The following is a 21,917-nucleotide window of genomic DNA, read 5'->3' as shown; positions in this document are numbered from 1 at the left end:
AGTGTATCTCGAGCCGGTTTCTCAAACTTACCTACCCCACCTTTAAAGATTAATAAAGTGTTTACAACCTAATTCATAACCCTTTATGAATCCTTTATAAGGGTAGTCGTGGTACCAGCTTTTCCTACTGTTTTTAGCCAGTATAGGTATACACACAGTGATGAATATCATGTAAAAGGCCATAAAGGTTGACCAAAAGAAGATATAAGTCGGTCTCTTGTGTCTGCGCTTCAGCTTTCAGTCCTTTAAGGCAGATCCTTTGTCCATGATTGCTACCTTATCTTTTTGTTGTCTGTTTTTGCTACTCTGCCTATGCAACCAGCAGAATGCAAACCTGACGCTGGATAGCCGGCCCTTTTGTCAAGCAGAATTCAATCAGATATGAGAAGAATGAAAAAAAGATAGGCATATCAACGCACATGCAACCACTGTGTATGCAGAGGAAATGTGTTTTCACTACACGCACACACTGAGACGTCCTGTTGTGTCTTTAGATTCTGTTCCGCCTCTCAGGTAGCTAACCTATTGCAAGGTATACACATGTTGGGGGGGAGACGCAGATATGAAAAACAGCAGCGTGACTTAACTATTATGATTAGTGGAACAGAGGTACAGGCTTTACAAACGCAGATGACATTTTTGCAATGTTAAAAAGCGCTGATGGAAAGACTCGTGCTGCTTTATTGATCGTGTATGAATGGCTTTGGATGCCGGGGCATAATGTCATTAAGCTGGGATTGTATGGATGACAGAAATGCACGAGACGGAATCGATGACGAGGAAAGCAACGTTGTTAGCAGAGAGGGGGATTCATAAAATACCCCTTGATGGATGTTTACGGCATGTTAGCAACATATGGTATTTGACTGGACTCTGTCGGTAGCCAAATCTAATTTCAAACTTAAATTACCCTCGTTTGTTGTTGATTTCGTCACGACTGTGACTCATTTTCCCTTTTTCTCAAGGAGTGTATAGGCAACTGTGTTTGGTTTCTTCTGTGTCAGTGATTGGTAAAGAGTGTTGCATAACTTTGTGTCTTAAGATGTTTCACACAAGAAGTGACTAATATGTATCAGTAAAAACATGACTGTAGTGCAGTAAGTAGGGCTGCACGATATATCGTGTCGTGACGATAATCGTGTTATGCGCATGCGCGATATTGACATCGCAGGACGTGCGATTTTAAGTAGGCAAATGAACTCAAACACGTCATGTTAGAATTATTTTGCTGCTTGCTACAAAAGGAAAACTCGCGCGGCTCTCATGTCAGGGGTACTTGAGTGAGTGACATGCAGGCTCTGCATGCACAGCAAACCACCAATCACAATCATTCTTGATCAGATCACGGCAGGATAACAGAGCTAAAATCCGTGACTAAAATCCTTCATCCGGTTAAATATTGTTAAAAAAATACCAATTGTATAGCATTAAAGTTCAAGAAAGGATGGTTTGCAGACAAAAAAAACGGTCTTTTCTTCAATTCCTGTATTTTTTCATATCGCAATATATATATCGCAGAGGAAGAAAATATCGCAATGTCAGTTTTTTCCAAGATCGTGCAGCCCTAGCAGTAAGTTATATTCATCTAATTGAAAGTGTAAGAAGGTCTATCCCTGAACAAGGTGCAGAGAAAACACACCTTACTATAAAGCAAGATTAGGTGATACTGACAATTAAGCGCCTTTCATTTTGTAGACCTTTTTAAGAACAGTAAATGATGAACTCTACTGCATGTAGATCCAGATTGTGGTTTTAAAAGGGAAGATACTACTCAGACACTGAGCTGTATCTGATGTCCCAGGGTGCACCGGGTTTCCTCGGAAAGTCAGTTTTACATGAAATGCAAAGAGAAACTCTGGTCATGGACCTGTACTTCTGAACAGAGAGCCTTGATCTGTGCCTGGAGGTAATTTGGCTGAAATGTAAGGATGCAGAAAGCTGAGATCGATAACCAAGACCACTCGAAGTGTCCCATGACGCCCCTTTAGATCTCAGTGTTAGAAAAGAACAGTTTTACCCTCAAACCTGGACTTCTTTCTGTTTTTCTTATGTGTAGTATTGACGGATTTTGAACATTTGCATGTCTCTATGCCTAATGGTTACATTTGGTTAGGGAAAGTCGGAAAAAGGAATCACTTTTCTACAGAGGAGGTGTAATGAATTGTTTGAATACCTATTGTCACCATGCATACTGACTCAATGTAGACACCCATAAACACCTGTGACAATGTTTTCTCCGTCAGCCTTTTTTAGTTTCCTAAATTTCCTTTTTTTTTTTGGTCTAATTTAAGACTCTTTTCTTTTGGACTTAATCCAGAAGCTTGGAATCCCTCTTTACTTTGTTTTAGCGAAGTAGCAGGGGTCTTGGTAGTAGATCTCAAAGCTTACGTGACTCTTCCTCTCAGACACGGAGCAGAAGGTAAGACAGTCCTCAGATCTTACAGAAACATACACTCTCACATGCTCAAACTGTGCAGGGACATGCGAACACGCAGTAAGAGCGTTGATCAATAATCATTTTCAGTACAATGGCTCCATATTGAGCGTTGATGGAGACAGTCTTTGAAGATATTGGCAGAACATTTCCTCTGACGAGCAGAATGCATATTTTTAAATCGCAAGTTTGGTTTTTATTAACTATTCTAAATTCTCTTATTTGATTGTATATTTATATATAACATGTAGACAAATGAACCAAATGTCTACCCTGGGCCGTGAATGGCACTTTTGAGTCAGTTGATATGAGAAAAATGAATGGATGGCCTTGAAAAGAATTCATTTTGCTATCTTTATTTACACGTTTTGATAAGAGTATTCTTAGTAAAACCCTATGCTATACAGATTAGTGCGTGAATGTGTCCTTCAGTTTTCTAAACACGGCCTTGTCCTTTTTAATTTGATGTCCAGGTTAGTGGTGCAGTGCGTTGTTCAGACCCAGTTGCATTTGGTATGACTGCAGGCTCTAATGAACGCTGCATTAGTGTGACTTAATCAGTCACAGCTGTTAGCAGGACATGTAATCTCAGGCTGTGAAAAATCTGAATTTACAGGAGGTGTCAAGTCATCTGTTCCACTTTTTTGTCATGTGTACTGAGCACTTGTGAGAAAAGGCCTGCAGTTGTATCACGCTCAAAAACCGAGAAGATGTTATAGTATTATTCATCATGTGCAGGCCAGTATAAGTGTAAAAGATAGAGGTATAACATCAGGGGAAAAACTCAAGCAAACACACGACTGTCCCTCTACAGTTGAGATGTTTGGAGAGTTTTCTGTAAGATGTTGTTGATTTTCAGCGCTTTGAAAATGCAGCCATTCTCGCTCCCTTCCTAAATAGCGATCACAGGTTCCAGATATTGAAGTGTGTGAAGTTTATCAAGCACTCAGGCTCGCTGCAAAATGAAATGCAGCAAATAAATGATGCTCATTAGATAAAACATGCAAGTACTTAATATATGAAGATAGGTGAGACTCGGTGTGTGTAAATCTAACTGTGAGAGGATATTTTAGCAAAGGGAAACTTGGTTCAGACCATCTGAAAAGAATCAGTATAGAAACTGATCTAAAAGTATTAGATATATTGTACCAAAGCTAATTAGACAGGGCTTCCAATAGTTTACATATATCCAATCACCTCAGTATTATAACATCTTTTTTATAATGGGTATAAAAGTATTATAATGAAAATAGTTCAAACTTGTTTTTGGCATGTTAATAGTTAAACATATACTTGTTCCATCTCCACTGAATGAGATGCTCATGTGACAAGAAGACTATTTTTAAACGTGTTTGTGCAGACAGCTCAGTAGAGATTTGGTTATTTGCCAAAAATAGTTTTTGAGTTCCCTTTTCCATCTTTTTCTTCAGCTTTAGTTAATAGTGTTTGCGACGAGACAATAGATGTTCCATTGTGTTAATTCATAGTAATTAGCATAATCTAAATTACGCATTTAGCTTGTTGTGTGACATTTTATCTGTCAAACAAATCCAGCTTATGGACGATTCTGTCTGCAGATTTGTCCATTTAAGAATAATTAAATGACACAAAGTAATAAACACAGATATATACACAACAAATAAACAATGCAATCACTCACAGCATTTAAAGCCACTGCTAATTTCTAATGCCCTTTTGTTAATACTGCCATATTGCCTCCTCTCTCACTTACACACATGCACACACTCTTACACACACTCCATCCCAGCCAGGGTCAGAGATCAGTAGGCTCTGATGTGTGTGTGTTTGTGTGTTCTTCCACACATCCGCTCGTGCATTTGTTATGAGGTTTGGAGGCTCAGATGTAAACCCACCTCATGTTAGACCCTGCAGTCAAACAACAGCAGGGGCTAAAGGATCCCCACTCTGACCACTCAAAGGCCTGCCGGAAACACACACACACACACACACACACACACACACACACACACACACACACACACACACCACAATGGCTGGTCAGAAAATCCTGCAGGAAACTGCACAGGGGAATTCCTGCTCGGCCAGGGCGGATTATTTTCCCCCCTTACTTCCTGTTCCTCTGTTTCCCCCCCCCGTCTTCCCTCTTCCCTCACCCCCCCCCTCCCCTCTCTGTTTCTGCACCCTCTCATCTTCCTCTGAGGCCATTGTGTTACCTTAGAAAGCCTTTTAAAATGCATGTTACATCAAATTTAAAAGGCAATTATTTTGTTGTCTTGCATCATCGTTACTAGGGATGTCCCGATCACCTTTTTTTGCTCCCGATCCGATTCCGATCATTTGATTTTGACAATCTGCCGATACCGATTTTTCCCGATCCGATCTTTATGCAATGCATTAAGAGGAAAAAAAAGGTAACAGATAACGGCTGGTCATCCAACGCGATGAATTCAGCTATCTTGGCTGTTATTTTGTTGGCCTTTTCACTGTTCTGGGGTAGTTTCTCTTTCCTTTTAAAAGTCTCTGAAAGTGTCGGTTGTTTCAGTGCCGTTACCTGAGTGGCCGCTGTGTACTCGTCGTGTTGTTGTTGGTGGTGTTTGTATTAGATTGGTCGTGTTGAACGTAGCTCTGTTCTTTCCACCACGCGGAACCTCCGCCTTGCAAACATTGCATCTGGCTGTTACACTGCCTTCGCTTTCAATTTTATAATACTTCCAAACTCCTGACATTTTCTCTGTCCCGACTCCCGAGTCACCAGCTGAACGTAGCCTCTTGTTAGCTTACTGCTACTATTAGACACTGCGCCCACTCTGTTGCCAGATTTGAGAGAAATAAGCAACCAGGTCTATGAAAACAAGCCCAAAAGAAGCAACACATACATGATGTTGTGTAATTTTAACCCAAAACTAAGGCCTCAGGATGACTTTAAGACGTGAACATGGTCATTTTTGTTTTGTAACATTAAATAAAATGTATAAAAATATTTTATAAAAAAAAAAAAAAAAAAAAAAATCCGATCCCCGATTTTTTTCTCCCGATCACGTGAAAATCACGTGATCGGCTCCGATCCCCGATCACGTGATCGGATCGGGACATCCCTAATCGTTACACACAATTTATTTCTTACATAACATTTACATTGAATTTCTTGTCTATGGAGAAGAGGAAAACACCACAAGCATCCACACTCTGTGCCGGTCCAAAGCTAGTTTTATTTAATGTGGTGACCAAAGAGTAATTAATTGTTTTTTGCATTTATTATTTTCTAATCAACTTACCAAGAAAAAAATGCCAAATGTTCTCTGGATTCAGTTTCTCAAATGTGAGGATTTGCTTTTTATTTTATTCTATTTCAGTATCAGATGAATTATTCATGTTACAATTACGCTCAGAAATTCATAAGCAAAAGTAATGGCTTTGTTCATTTCAAAATAAAATGAAAAACAAATTAATTCTATACAATAATCAGAATATTAGAAACTCCTCTTAATTAAATGCGACCCAGTAAAGCTTTATCTCTTCCCTCGATGGTAATACAAATAATTGAATGAACAACTATGTGACATTTTCTTAAATAAAACAACTCAAACATCCTAACGGTAAACTTTCTGGACCAACAGCTGAATTACTACTTTCCACAGGTGAACCTTTTGAAGTTACCTAAACTTGAATTACCACGGGTTCATTTTATTATCCTTTTGTCAAAATTACATATAGTTGCAGCTTCAATTTCAAGCATTTGACTAAAACAAACAAGCTTCAATGGAGTACCTATGTGTGCCAAGAGAAGAAGGAAATATCCACTACAGAGATCTTTCAGGAAAGTGTTTGTCTCAGTTCGGGACCACATGAGCAGCGTAGGACAGAGACGGAGAGGATACCAGCCCACCGTTTTAATTCTCATTGCTCGGTAGTTTCTTGATAAATAGACGTGGCCCTCGTTCTGTGCCACCACTCATATTTACCCCACGCAGTCTGAAAGGGCCCTCGGACATGTCAAATGATGGGGCTGCTAACGGTCACTCGCAGAGAAAGAGGGGAGAGGACACGCTGAAAGGCTTTGTCTCCGCCTGTATAATCAATTGACCTGATTGATAAGGGTGTGTCAGGGTTACATTGTGTGTGTGTTATGTTTCCCACGCCCGGTGCTTTGGGTCCTTCTCTATGTGAGTGTGTGTGTGTGTGTGTGTGTGTGTGTGTGTGTGTGTTATCCGACCCTCCGTGCTCAACCTCTGTCCATCAACACCTTCCTCAGGAATGTTAATGAAAAACAAGGGAATCCCAAAGACTTTACCTCTCGCACTCTCCTTTTCTCCGGTATCATCTCTCCTATTCGTTGCTGTTTAAGTTAACCACCTCATTTTGCACACGTCTCTCCTGGTTACCCGCTGTCTCAAGCACATTTGCATGGTAGGCACTGTTGTTTAAAGTAGTGCCGAAAGTTTTGGAGGCAGCCCCAGAGGAAATTAAACGACAAATTTGATAATCGTGTAACTAATTTATTGTGCAAAAAAGGAAAGCATTTGTTAGTTTCGGGCCTCTCATGCCCCTTTCACACCAACGCAACTCCAGTTCAAGCTCCGTGCTAGAGCTTTTCTGGTTCAGAACCGGTTCTTCGGTTTAGCGCCGGCTCTTTTCACACCGCTCAGAGCCCGACTGGTGCTGCCGCTGCTGCGTCATGACGTCACAGTTTACGTCGCTGAGTTTCTCCCCAACGCCGGAGCTCACCTCACAACAACGGGCCGGGGACTGCGTTGCTTTTAATCATACGAAGCCAGATTAAATTAAATAACGACTTCTCCAACCTTATACTTTTCTCCAGAGTGCCGTGGTTCATTGTTTATTAATGTGTTTCAGCGGCATTTACCGACCGCTGCAGTGCTGGCCGGCTGCTCTTCAACGGGAGTGTATTCTCCCGTTAGCTCCGGGTTAGCTCACACGGCTCTAAAGTATTCACTGTCTGACTGTCACACAAGCAGCTGATACATATCCCCAGTTCCCCTTAAGTGAATGTGTGTCAGTCTGAATTGACGCTGTTTGGTGTCAGTCTGAATTGACGCTGTTTGGCATCACAACGCTGTTATGAAAGTTTCTCTGGTATAACATGGGTGATGTTAGCATAGCAACCGAAGCTAAACTGACTACTTGCTAAGCAGTTTTCTACTGGCACTTTTTACCGACGTATTTTTCATTATGATTCTACTTGTGATAGTCGGACATGACAACCTGTGCAGCCCATGTATTGATTCCATCCGATAGCTGCTATAATAACAAACAAAACGTCTGCCTGCTCTCCACAATGATCAATAACAGCGAACGGATGGTCAAAGTAAACAGAATCACACGAAGCCTGGTTAGTGTTGCCTGACTTTATAAAGTGTGTTTTTTTTAACAAGTGTGTGGTTGCGTTCTAGTCACTTTGCTCAGCACTACTGCTTGTTACAACTTTTATTTGCCGTACTCGCCTTAGTGTTAGCTCAGGTTAATCTCGCCCCCCTCCGACGTAAGCGTGACGTATGCGGTTCTTGCTTCTAGACGGACAACTTTTTGGTGCTCGAAACGAACCGGATTCCGGAGCTATGACGCTGCTCCGCTGCGGTGTGAACAGGAAAACCCGGTGCTTTTCAAGCACCAGCACCGAACCGGCCCTGAAACACCGTTGGTGTGAAAGGGGTATTAGAATGACTTGTTCTGCTCATAGCAATGCACAACTTCAGAAAATAGAAATAAAAGAAGCTAAATGACCAAAAAGCAAGAAATATTACAAATGAAATGTTCCTACGCCTTATTCAGGATATAGATAAAGCAAAAATACTTACATGACTTAAAAAGACAGCTTTTTCAAATAACTCATGAACATTCTTTTAATTATCCAAACAATTGAAATTCCCCACAATCAACTTATTGTATGTTTTTTTAATCCATGACAAAATCCTATATCCTCTTACCCCTAACACAGAATATATATCATACTATCAGGCAGCAGAAAGAAGATCTTTAAAGCTACTTAACTGAAAACAAAAAGGGGAAAGTTTAAAGTTATGCCCACTCGCACAGCACTCCCCGGAGCCTCGGCGTTACAGCAGGGTGTCCGCGGGGTCTTAAAAAGTATTAAAAGTTGATAAATCAATTTAGCGAAAATGAAGGCTATTAAAAAGTATTAAACGGCATTTTCCAAGGTGTTACATTTTGCAGCTTGTTTTCAATAAGTATATGAATTGTCCAAAGAGGTTGTATTCTACAGTCTGCCTGAATGTAATCATTGCGTAGGTGTGTAGTTTATTTATGGCACCCCGTTGGATTTGACGTCATCTGAACCGGACCTCGCACGCTCACTGCTTGATAGCGCGCGGAGCTCCGTTTACGCCGGTTGTTAAACAACATCGTTATGGGGAAATGCAAGTCTGCGTCCGAATGGTTGGAAGATAAGGAGGAAGGACAATCAATACTGTATATAGTCAATGTGAGGTAAAGTGTGTCGCCAATGTAACTGGTTAGAACTCAAAGTGGCGATGAGGTCTTAAAATGTATGGAAAGGGTCTTAAAAAAGGTCTTAAAAGGTATTGCATTTGAATTCAGGATTCCTGCATATACCCTGTGCAGAGAGGTGAAGCTGCTATCTCCTGATTTGGCTGCTAAAGTCTGTTAACTGCCACTCATACAAAAGAAAGCCTGGCTAAACTGTCACCAGCCTCCAGGCATTAACCCTGCGTGCAGACGACGGGGGAGGGGCTTTTTCCTGGAGTTGTCATGACACTGACGCACAAGCATGTCTCTCAGGATCACTGCATATTTTCACCACCTTTATTCCGTAGCGTGCATGTATAAGTGTGTGTGTGTGGCTATATTCCTGTGCAGAGAGGTGTCAGGGTGCGCATGTGAGGTGTAAATGCACTGGCACCCAGTCGCCACCTCAGGGGTGCGAGAGGAAGGGTGGCGGCGGCGCCCGTGTGATAGCGAGGGTGTAAATTGAGCTGTGATGGTCGAAGAAAGAGGAGATGATTGGATGAAACGATGAGACTTTGTGCGCGGCGAGAGGCACTTAGACACACTCAGCTCTAAACTGCAGCGTGCTGAATCCCCGTTTCCTCCATTCTCTATCACTCTCCCATCACTCTCTTTGTTTGCGGATCTCTTAGCTTTCATCTCAGACTGAGCCTTTGAAATGTAATGCTCTCTCCGTCTAACACACACACACACACACACACACATTATTCCTCCTTTGTGCTTATATCCTAATAACTCGTAGCTTTTAGTTATCTCTTGACGTCTGTTCTTCTGCACAACACTTGCAGATGTGGTCTCCATATTCAGTGTTTTCCGGGTTATAAAATAAGGGTCTGTTTCTCTGTATTCCTCGCCTCCCTGTACCGTGTCTTAAGTCTCATCTGGTTTCCTCTCTACCTTTAGAAACACAAGGAGCGGGACAGGCACAAACCTAAACACAAGAAGATCTCGATGGACATGTCCCCCTCCCTCGTCCTTCCTAATATCATGGTCCCAGAAAAGGTGAGGGGGCTCTTCCTTACTCCTTTGTGTTAAATATTAAACCAGGTTCATTTTTGTCTTCACCTTCATGGCCCTCTTTCCCTATCCCTCACTTACCCTGTCCTCCCACTCTTGGTCCTCCCTCTCTTCTATCCATATTATTCTTTCCTTGTTCCGGTGCTTCTCATGTTTCCTCTCCTCCCTTTTCTTTCAACCTTCATTTCTTCAGTGAACAAGAACATGCATAAAAATACATAAAAAAAGAGGTAATGGATTTTGCCAGATTTAGCTACTGGCTTATTTCCATCTGCAGTCCCTGGACATCACTATGTAACACTTGAGAATCTATTGGCCCTCCAACACATTGTACGTGATAGGCTAAGGGGCGGGACATCTCTTTGCGGTTCACGAATCACAACAGAGCCGGCTAAGCTAACCAATCAGAGCAGACTGGGCTCTGGTTTCAGACAGAGGGTGAAAAGAGGTGCTGCAGCACAGACAGTATGAACATTAAAGCATGGAGACATGTCCCAGTAGAGACACTACATACTGATATACACCTGAACATCAGCAGGAGAGGACTCTTTAAAGTAGAGACACTACATATTGATATACACCTGAACATCAGCAGGAGAGGACTCTTTAAAGTAGAGACACTACATACTGATATACACCTGAACATCAGCAGGAGAGGACTCTTTAAAGTAGAGACACTACATACTGATATACACCTGAACATCAGCAGGAGAGGACTCTTTAAAGTAGAGACACTACATACTGATATACACCTGAACATCAGCAGGAGAGGACTCTTTAAAGTAGAGACACTACATATTGATATACACCTGAACATCAGCAGGAGAGGACTCTTTAAAGTAGAGACACTACATATTGATATACACCTGAACATCAGCAGGAGAGGACTCTTTAAAGTAGAGACACTACATACTGATATACACCTGAACATCAGCAGGAGAGGACTCTTTAAAGTAGAGACACTACATACTGATATACACCTGAACATCAGCAGGAGAGGACTCTTTAAAGTAGAGACACTACATACTGATATACACCTGAACATCAGGAGGAGAGGACTCTTTAAAGTAGAGACACTACATACTGATATACACCTGAACATCAGCAGGAGAGGACTCTTTAAAGTAGAGACACTACATACTGATATACACCTGAACATCAGCAGGAGAGGACTCTTTAAAGTAGAGACACTACATACTGATATACACCTGAACATCAGCAGGAGAGGACTCTTTAAAGTAGAGACACTACATACTGATATACACCTGGACATCAGCAGGAGAGGACTCTTTAAAGTAGAGACACTACATACTGATATACACCTGAACATCAGCAGGAGAGGACTCTTTAAAGTAGAGACACTATATACTGATATACACCTGAACATCAGCAGGAGAGGACTCTTTAAAGTAGAGACACTACATACTGATATACACCTGGACATCAGCAGGAGAGGACTCTTTAAAGTAGAGACACTACATACTGATATACACCTGAACATCAGCAGGAGAGGACTCTTTAAAGTAGAGACACTACATACTGATATACACCTGAACATCAGCAGGAGAGGACTCTTTAAAGTAGAGACACTACATACTGATATACACCTGAACATCAGCAGGAGAGGACTCTTTAAAGTAGAGACACTATATACTGATATACACCTGAACATCAGCAGGAGAGGACTCTTTAAAGTAGAGACACTACATACTGATATACACCTGAACATCAGCAGGAGAGGACTCTTTAAAGTAGAGACACTACATACTGATATACACCTGGACATCAGCAGGAGAGGACTCTTTAAAGTAGAGACACTACATACTGATATACACCTGAACATCAGCAGGAGAGGACTCTTTAAAGTAGAGACACTACATACTGATATACACCTGAACATCAGCAGGAGAGGACTCTTTAAAATAGAGACACTACATACTGATATACACCTGAACATGAGAAATAGGGGACTCTTTGAAACACTATATAATCCCTGTCACACTGACAATTATAAATCAGATCGAAGCATAGATCAAGATTCAAGGCTTTTTTTGTCATTTCTACAGTGTAGTTATGATAATGAAAATCTTAGGTCACAGGCTCCTCCAACAGTGCAACACATTAAAACAGATAAAATAGTGCAAGTAGGGTCTGTTTCTCTGTATTCCTCTCCTCCCTGTACCATGTCTTAAGCAGCTTCACTCAATACCAAATGAATACCAGCACACTTGTCCGTCCAACTTAAATATAATGATGCATTTTGACTAAACATTTAAACTCCCTCCTCCAGACCTTTATCAGTGGCAGCTCAGTGGGCGGCGTCCCCTCTCTCCCGACGTCCTCTCAGAAGCGTCTGGATGACGGCAGCGCCCGCTTCACCACCGCTAACTTCCAGGAAGTGTCGTCGGCGCTGTCCGGCGGCTCCAAAGACGGCCTGGCCGCGGCGGACGCTGGGAAGGCGGCTTCGTCGGAGGCGAAGAACAAGAAGAACAGCGTCCCAGGTCACGTTGTGGCACAGCGGGGGGGCCGCAAGTCTCTCTCCTCCTCAGTGAAACCCCTCCCCTCCGCCGTGGTCACCATGGCAACATCCTCCACATCTGCCTCTGCCTCCACGGGGCCTTTCCACCAAGGTGAATTAATGGTGCCGTATGTTAATGTCCCCACAGCTGGGAAATAACACTGAGAAATGGGCGACAAATCCACCTTAAAATCTGCAAGTGCAGCACTATTGCAATTACAGAAATGTTATTAAATCCTAAATAAGAGAGTGATTTGTGTGTGTGTGTGTTTGTGTTTGTGTGTGTGTGTTTGTGTGTGTGTGCTGTGTCATTAGCTGGATTTTGGCCAGACAGCAGACTCTTGTGTGTGGCCTTGATAACAGTGTTTCTTCTCGACTGGCCTCTAGCTCCGGTAATCGGGGGGCCCGTCTGGGAAAAAGACGCAGAAACACACAGAAAAATAAAGAACATGTGAGGGGGGGGGGGGGGGGTTGCTGGACCTGAAGGGAGGCATAGCTCACACTGAGCTCCTGTGTTTTGTACTATCAGGACCTTGAAGCGCTTGTCAAGGTGTGTGTGTGTTTTGTTTGTGTGTGTCAAGAAGAGAGACGGTGTGTGTGTGTGTGCTCTCGAGGCACTTCCTCTGTGGGGAGGGGGAGATAGCGGGGCAGCAGATAAAATGCTTATTTTGGTTATCTTGTTTCTGCTTCTCTCATGATGATTGAAAGGAGAGTCGTATGAAAAGTTCCCCCCCCCAGCTGTGACGTCTGTTTCCTCTCTGTTTCCATCTCATGTGTCTTTATCTTTTCTTTCTGTCATTGTTTTTCTTTCATCCAGGCCTCCTGTTGACCAGTGCCAGTAAGACCCCCTCTGCCCCTTCCTCCTCAGACTTCTTGAGTTTCTCAGATCCATCGTTGCGTCCTGGGGGCGGGACCACCTTCTCCTCCCCTCCGTCCTTCAGCAGCTGCCTCGTGAAGCCCAGCTCGGAGGGCGGAGCTTCAGAGGGAACGGCGACACTTTTCGGCTCTTTGGTGTCCGCCACCTCCACGGCCTCTGCAGGTACCAGACGTTCAGAATCAGATCAGAAATCACTTATGTGTTACAGCAGAGGGACTGTGCAGATACAATGGCAAATAAGATGAGTGGACTAACAATTCAATAAGAAACACACATTGTATGAGTAGGAGCATTATCAGAGCTATTATAATATTTTTTTATGCACGCTTCTTAGTTAACATTAAAGGGGACCTATCATGCAAAATGCACTTTTTGATGTCTTTTCTACATAAAGATGTGTCCCCGGTGTGTCAGGGAACTCACGCAGCGCCAGAAAATAAAACCCTCTCTCTTTTCGTCCGTACCCAAATCTCTAAAAACGGGGCTACAACGGAGCTGATCCAGATTTGCGTCCGATATGACGTAATATCTGAAATGTGGACCCACGGCACTATCAGAAACGTTGCTATCAGAAACAATGCCCGACTGTTTTGGACGTAATATGGTCTGTGTTCACATTAGCATCGCTAACACTCAGAGCTAACCTGTACTGGAGAGCATGTGTGTGAAGAAGCAGGAAATAAAAAGGAACTCACCTTGTGGTATAACCGGCAAGAGAGAAAGCCTTTGAGCTCCATACTGTTTCAGAAACAATCCTTGATAATCCATGATATGGCGTTTCATCACGGCAGTATTTAGTTTAGACAGTAGCTGCCGGGTCCCGCATGAGCTCAGACCCCTCCTTTTTTATATTTTCTTTCAATTTTTATTTGTTAAAGCTTTATACCCAAATCAGCACTTTTGAAACAGGAAGTGAAATAGAGGGATATGAGGCATGGCTAGAATGTTTGATCTGTTTGGTATTTTGAGCAAAACACTTCATAGACATGTTTTTTATATATTTTTATATATCTGAGACCTATGCTATTGCCTAAAAATAGCATGATAGCTGACCTTTAAGCTGTCTTTAGCTCTTTTCTGCTGTAACAATGTAAATGTCCCCTCTGTGGGACTAATCAAAGTATTCTGATTCTGATAGTGTCCACACTAACCCCAAATAAAGCACCATGAGCTTTACACTTAAAGGTATTCACTTCTGCTTTTCTTATCGTTTCAGTGGGCGGGAAGCTGTATGAGAATTCCCACAGTCTCACATCCAGCGAGACGCCAAGCCTCGGTGGCTCCGCTGGCTACAAGAGACCCCCCCCCTCCAGCTCAGGAGGAGGGGGAGGAGGAGCAGGAGGAGGAGCAGGAGGAGGAGGAGGAGGGGGGGACGACGGGTTGAAGAAGAAGAAGAAGGGAAACTGGAGAAACAGATTTGGACCGTGCTTCACGACGGAAGTGAAGCCTTCAGAGACCGCTCCCTCCCTATCCCTCCCCACCTCCTCCACCACGGCCACCACCACCTCCTCCTCTTCCTCCGCCTCCCCGTCCTCCTCCTCTTCCTCAGCGCTCTCAGGACGCCCGGGCTTAGTCTCCAGCAGTGGGTTGGGAGTGGGAGGTGGAGGAGGAGGTGGAGAGAGGGGGCTGGGGGTCATGGGGGTCAGCACTGGGATTCAGAAGTCCCCGTCACTCCTCAGGAACGGAGGTCTGCAGAGCAACAGCAGCTCCTCGAGCACCGGAGCAGGTGAGGAGGAACCGTCAACACACACAACAACACAACAAAACCATGAGGAGAGTTAGTGAAAGAAAAACTCTCAGATCCATCTGTCAGGAAAATATCTTCCGTTTCCTGTATCTCAACAATAAATAACAACAAACTAAATTGTTGTTGCCAGCTAAAATGAAGGAAACCAATTAAGTCCTGTCCGAAAAAGAAGTTGTTTCCTATCAAGTTTACCTTCACACAAAACACAAAACAATGATGCGGAGAGTTTGTGAAAGAAATACGCACTCAGATCCATCTGTCTGTGTCAGGGAAATATATTCACAGTTTAGCTGCTGCTCAGTAAATAACAACAAAATTAATTGTTGTTTGCAGCTCAAATGAGGAAACCAATTAAGTCCTGAAAGATAAACAAGTTGTCCCATCATGTTCACCTTAGTGTCATCAGAATGGTTAAAAGGGAAGTGCCTCACATGTCGGCCTGTAATCAAAAACTGCTATTGTTGGACGCCATATCATCCAAAACATAATAGCAATAAACAATATTACCATCATTTAAAGGCTTTTAAGCCACAGACCTATTTATAGTGATAATATAATAGCATATTAATGCCAGTATCCCCTCTTAAAGAGCTGTGAACTTTTAATCCTTAAGAACATTCGGACCTTTCCACATCCAGAATTGGAATGTGAAAAATAATTAAATATCCTAAATACAAAAAAGGTCCAAATTAAATCACAACCAGAATAATGAATGAAATGTGTTCTCTGGCTCTTTTAACAAAAAGGCTCAATGTCTGCACAACACCCACGTCTTGGTGGTAGAAAAGCCCTGCTGTTCATTCTTGCATAATGTCGGCTAAAATGTTATTTTGTAAACAAACATACAGGGAAAACAACAGGCAAAATTGAAGTCGGCAAAATCCTCTGCATGTCCATATATTGTACGATAGGTTGAGAGGGTAATTATTGTGACAGGTCTACTCGTGTGTGGCCTTGGAGCAGTTTTTGTTCTGTGGAGCTCTCTCATCGTTCACCAACGCTGCAACAGAAACATGTTGTGCCAAATACCAACCCATACCCATCAGAAATAGGAAGGGTTGGACACACCTTTGTGCGTGTGTGTGTTTGTGTGCGTGTGTGTTTGTGTGCGTGTGTGTTTGCGCTCACACACGTGGAAGTGGTCTGTATGTTTCTTTCATCGTGTTCTGTTGCTTGGCAACTGTCTTTATGCTTTGGAGTTCCCCTCTGCTGATGGAAATGGCTCCGCAGCCCACACACACACACACACACACACACACACACATCTCCCTCTCCTCCAGAATCTCCTCCCTTTGTTTCTCCTGCCTCCCCCCGTCTCCCCTCCTACCTGCACTCTGCTCCTTCTGCACATCACCTGTTGATGCTGTGTGCAGCTCAAGGTGTGTGTGTGCGTGTGTGTTTGCATCAATGCATGTGTATAATAAGCACATGCTCACAATGCAGAAATAAAGGTAGTAGAATCCATCACCACTTCATAGGATCAGCTGATCTGATTCCGATCACAGATTTGTTTTTGTTGTTCAACATCTGTACATAAGGCTCTTTCGTCAGACTTCATGTTTGTCTGTTACTGAGTTAGTTGTTTTATTTTATTTTTGCTGATTACTACATTTTTCGATATGAATACACAGTTTTTTTTTTATTATACTACATTCTTCCAAGTCATTATTGTTAAATTAGGTTTCTCCTTAAACTTCAAAACATATAACATATTTTATACAAACAACTCAGTGCCACAATTCATATATTTAAAAATACACACATCTGTAGTAGCTGTTCTTCCATTCATAAAGTATGGAAACCATGTGGTTGCTAAGAAGAAGTGCAACAATACGTTTACTGTGAAGTACAAACTGGTGTTGTAGTATTTGTCTGATATGGGGATATGTAATTATGTTTTAGTAGCATCATATGTTTAAGCTAGCCATTTCATAAATGTAATATAACTCAAATGTGTGAGGTGAATTGACAGGCATTCTAACATTTTCTCTGATTGGAAAGAAACATGTTGCGTGAAATGGTTTACCTTTGTCTGTCTCACACATTGACACGATTTAATGATTGCAAACTCTCAAATGTATTGATCCTAATACTATAAGCACAAGTTTTCTGTCTAAGTATTGATATGCAGGGAAACTTTTAAAGATGTGTGTGTGTGTGTTGCGGATATTTTACATTTGCCATTAGCTTGACGACTGGTGCACATTTTGCTGGAGCTTCTCAGTTTTTGGTACAGCGGTGGCTTCATTCTGACCACAGCTGCTGACGTGTGTGTGTGTGTGTGTGTGTGTGTGTGTGTGTGTGTGTGTGTGTGTGTGTGTTGTGTGTGTGTGGTGTGTGTGTGTGTGTGTGTGTGTGTGTGTGTGTGTGTGTGTGTGTGTGTGTGTGTGTGTGTGGTGTGTGTGTGTGTGTGTGGTGTGTGTGTGTGTGTGTGTGTGTGTGTGTGTGTGTGTGTGTGTGTGTGTGTGTGTGTGTGTGTGTGTGTGTGTGTGTGTGTGTGTGTGTGTGTGTGAAATGCTTCTTCCTACTGTAAATATTTAGCTCAGGGTTAATGCAGGGCAGTAATAGGGAGGATCTTGGCGCCCCCCCTCCTTCCTGTGTGGCTGATGGATAGATAGTTAGCCTGATAGATATGTGTTGGCGGGGGGGGGGGGGCAGGAGGTTAGATTTTGGTTAGGTTAATGTTTGACGGCAGGGGGGGTCACTGATGGGACGAACGTGTTTGGTGTGTGGGGGAGGAGAGAATTATTCAGACCAGAGAGTGTGTGTGTGGAAACAATAAGAAAAGACACACAAAAAACGAGGCAGTTGTTTTTATTTGGTTTATTTATTTTAAGGACAGATGTTTGTTTGTTTTACTCATTTCAGTTAAATTAGAATTACCTGCGGTTTGGTGTCACTGCTAAACGCACGTGAGAGGAAGTTGTGAAAACCAGGAAATATTGCATAAACAGGATTTCATTTAAATACAAAATGAAGCCTGTTGATAAAATATGAAACCTGTACAAATCTGCATTAGAATAAGTGAGATACACTGAGGCATCTTTTGTTGGCGTGTTTCAATGTATACAGTCTGCAAGAAATAGTTTGCATTTTGAACAAAGTACAAAAAACGAAGTCATCAAATTAAATGTGATTTAAAAGAAAAAGATAAGTTATTTACAAATTGATTTAAAAAACATTTTACTTCACAATTTCAAATGTTCTTTAAAGTTGTTGTTATGTTTACAATAAATAAAAAAAGGCAGTTTATTTTTAATCAAAGTATATTTACTTCGGGAATAAGTATATTTATTTTGAGCACTGTGGTGGATGGAGCTTTAAAATATGTTTGGAGAATAACAAAGACTTTTAAACACCAGACAAGAAGAAAAACAACACACACACACACACACACACACACACACACACACACACACGCATTATGCAGAAAACCTCTAACAACCCATCTAACAATTGGAGACAAACAACTTAAAGTGACAGCTCTTTTATGTGCAACGTGTGTCTCCTCCATAAACTCCGCTGAATAAATAAATGATATAAATATTTTCTGTAGTTTGAATTACGCCTCAATTTGACACAACAACACTTAAATATAGCAGAGACTGTCCGCTGAATCTGCTGTTAATTCTGCAACTAATATGGCTTTACCAGGCTGTGGCAATCCCACATACAGTTTGTAATACATGCATGCAGACACACACACACACACACACACACTGGGTGTTGCTCTGCTCCCTCTACACGTTGCTGCGATGTTTGAATACATTTCTGTTTATCTTTGGTGGTAGAAAATTCTCAGAATAATAAATCTCTCTGTTGCCGGGATGGTATTCAGTGTTTGTCTCCACATTCCATTTTTAAACATGATTAAATGACTGTCTGCCGTTTTTACAACTGAAAAAATCCACATGGCCCCCCAGCTTCAGCATCACATGGCGGGACATTTCCCTCCAACACACAACGTGGAGCGAGTTCAAGTGAAAACACTGATTCAGCTCTTTAATAACAGAGTATGACGCCATGCACTTGGTTTTTAGATTGAGCTTAACCCTCCCTAAATACACGACATAGATTTCCTATGGAGATAAAGCCGGCTTGAACTAATCAAGGTGGATATTCCTTAAGCTCACAGACGTAGTAAGCAGGAAGGGAGAAGGAACAGGAAGGTCGATGGAGGCGGCTGCGCTTCAGGGGCTTAACGTTATCGATCTCACACACGGGTGGAAGTTTTACAAGCTCAGGCGTGTGTGTCAGAGGTGTGTGTGAGAGGTGTGTGTGTGTGGGGGTACGGTTTTTATTATAGGGGAAGTTGTAATTCCCATCAAAAGCAGTTATTAAAGGAATATCAGTTTGTAAAGATAACACTCTTTGCAATATTTCTAAATGTTCTCACCAGCGTCCAAGACGGTACACTTTCCTCTGCAACTATAATTAAATCTACTATTAAATGTAATTTGTTTGTAGTTATTTTTTATTTAATGCAAGGGTTAAAGGGGTTTTAGCTGGAGCTGCTTTTCACTTTAATCCCAAAAACTCACCCGTGTGTTGGAGCACGACGTTCTTCTCTTTAACGAGACGATATTTAATTGAATTAATAACTTGTAAATATTGTCTGAAATTCTTATTATATCTAACACGCACATTTATTTATGAAACTGGTGTTACATTTGATCTTAAATTATAATTGACTTCTTGCCAAATAAAAAATGTGTTTGTCTAATTCAGGAAAATAGATTCTAAATATTAAATGTAATTCAAACATGTTTAATTGAGCAATAAAACCAGCATACATGGACAGTGATTGCACAAACTGCTTCCACCTTTTGGAGGTTTTAAACTTCCTCATAATCGTACATATGAATTCAGATTATCTATATTTCCTCGTGTTGTTATCTCAGTGTTTGCAGCAGTCCTATGTCTCATCAGATCTTCCTGATGTTGCTGCAGCAGCTCGAGCCCCCTGAGTCATGGCCGCCCTGCTTTGGGTATCAATTTTTCTGGTGCATATTACAAAGTGTTATAAATAGTATGTAGGGCCCTCGCAGTGTTCCTATATCTCTCCCTCTCTCTCTCTCTCTCGCTCTCTGCTGCTCTCCCTCTCTCCCCCCTCCTGGCACAAAGATCTCTTGTTCCCCCGGTGAATGTGTGCTGCCCTGAGCCATTCAGGCCTTTGTGGGGCTGAGGGGCCCTGTCCCCCCCCCCACACACACACACACACACACACACACACACCCTCCTCTGCTGGGGTCAAAGGGGGGCAGGGGCAGGGCTTATCCCTGGTTAGTGGGCGAGCACAGGGGTGTGTGAGGGGGAGGGAGGGAGAGAGATAAGAGAATGGAGCATGCGTATGGGAGTGTGAAACTGGAGCAATATGTTTCTGTTAGTGATTTATAACTTGGGTTTATTTTTTTTTATATAATGATCATTTATTATAAGCTGAATAAAATGTGTTATTGGAATTTGTTCAAAGAAAACATACAGAGATGAGAATTAGCAGATTTATTTAACTCCTTTTTCCGGAGTTTGTGAAATCTTAATGATTTGTGTTGTCAGCTGTGTGTTTGAGTTTATTATAATTAATGCCGATTTATAAAATCATAAAGAAACCAAACTATCTGACCACATACTCCAGAATCCCTTTGTATCAAATCATGCATTAAATTGGCTGTACATTTTAGATCAGTAACTTCTTTTACACTACATTGTAATCAACAAATGTACCTCTCTCAAGCCACCATGCACAAAACAAGGACTGATCTAAAAGGCCTAAGAGAGCTCATGTATCGCTCATTCTAATATGTACACTCGTGCTTTTCATACTGTAACTCACTGTCAAGCCTCTACGAACTTTTTTTATTCGTGTTATTTAATGTTTTTCGTGTCCCCACAGGTGTTTTCTCCGGTGCTGAAGGGTCGACCTCGGGGTCTGGAGCTGCCTCTGTCGGCGGCTCTGAGTTGTCTGAGCAGCAGCAGCAGCAGCAGCAGCAGCAGCCCACACCTTCACTGTCCTCTCCGTCTCCGTTCACTGCCACCGCACCGCTCACCAGCACCGCCAACACACACGTGAGTCCAGACACACACACACACACACACACACACACACACACACACTGCAAAAAACTCTCAATGACACCCTCACACTCTTACATACATGAAAGTACAGAAAAAGTCTACCTGTCATTCTTTTATTCTTTTATAACTATTACTATTTTTGTATTGCTCTTGCTCTTATTGTTATTATGTTATGTTATTATGTTGCATTGTTGGAGAAGCCTGTGACATAAGATTTTCAACTGCATAATTACTCTGTAGCTATGTCAGATTGACAATAAAGAACCTTGAACCTTTTATTCCTTGGGCTCCCAGCAAATCATTAAAAAGTCTTACATTTAGTTTCAATGTTCCTTTCTAAAATGTTCTTCAAATATCTGAGATTGTAGGACGGGTGGCATCAAATATGGATAAGGAACGGATGATCGTGTCTAGTTTTTCGGTTTAATTTTGCCGAAATGTACCCATAACAATGACATTTCCACTACGTCCAATACCGATTTCTTCATACGTTAAATAGGGAACGTACACTCAGCTTAGTAGGAGGTGGAAGAACAACGTGTGTCTGTAATCTACATTTTTACATATAAGGAAACGTTCAACTAGCTTCCGATTTGTGAGCCGAGGCAAGGATAAATTACACTGAATATTCCCGTTATTCAAATTAACACAACTAAATAACAGAGTTTGCTGCAGGCTAGTGTGTCAAATGTATTTTGCCCAGTAATGGAATTTCTTGGTCCTTTTTTTATATTATTGAAAGGGTTTTAAGGTCGTTAAATTA

The 21,917-nt window shown here is 41.9% G+C and overlaps 1 protein-coding gene across 1 annotated transcript in view; it reads left to right on the top strand.

Moving 5' to 3' along the window:
• The window catches only part of mllt10 (MLLT10 histone lysine methyltransferase DOT1L cofactor), a 48,120-nt gene that overhangs the window by 11,248 nt on the left and 14,955 nt on the right, over positions 1 to 21,917 (top strand). Inside the window, 5 exon segments of the mRNA XM_034132424.1 lie at positions 9,824 to 9,922; positions 12,228 to 12,567; positions 13,273 to 13,494; positions 14,549 to 15,058; positions 20,973 to 21,145. Of these exon segments, the coding sequence (XP_033988315.1) occupies positions 9,824 to 9,922; positions 12,228 to 12,567; positions 13,273 to 13,494; positions 14,549 to 15,058; positions 20,973 to 21,145 (1,344 nt within the window).

Source organism: Trematomus bernacchii, unplaced genomic scaffold, assembly GCF_902827165.1.
Source record: "Trematomus bernacchii unplaced genomic scaffold, fTreBer1.1, whole genome shotgun sequence".
NCBI classification, from domain to species: domain Eukaryota; kingdom Metazoa; phylum Chordata; class Actinopteri; order Perciformes; family Nototheniidae; genus Trematomus; species Trematomus bernacchii.
The sequence above is the reverse complement of the archived record's forward strand: the minus strand, read 5'-3'. Positions and strand labels throughout refer to the sequence as shown.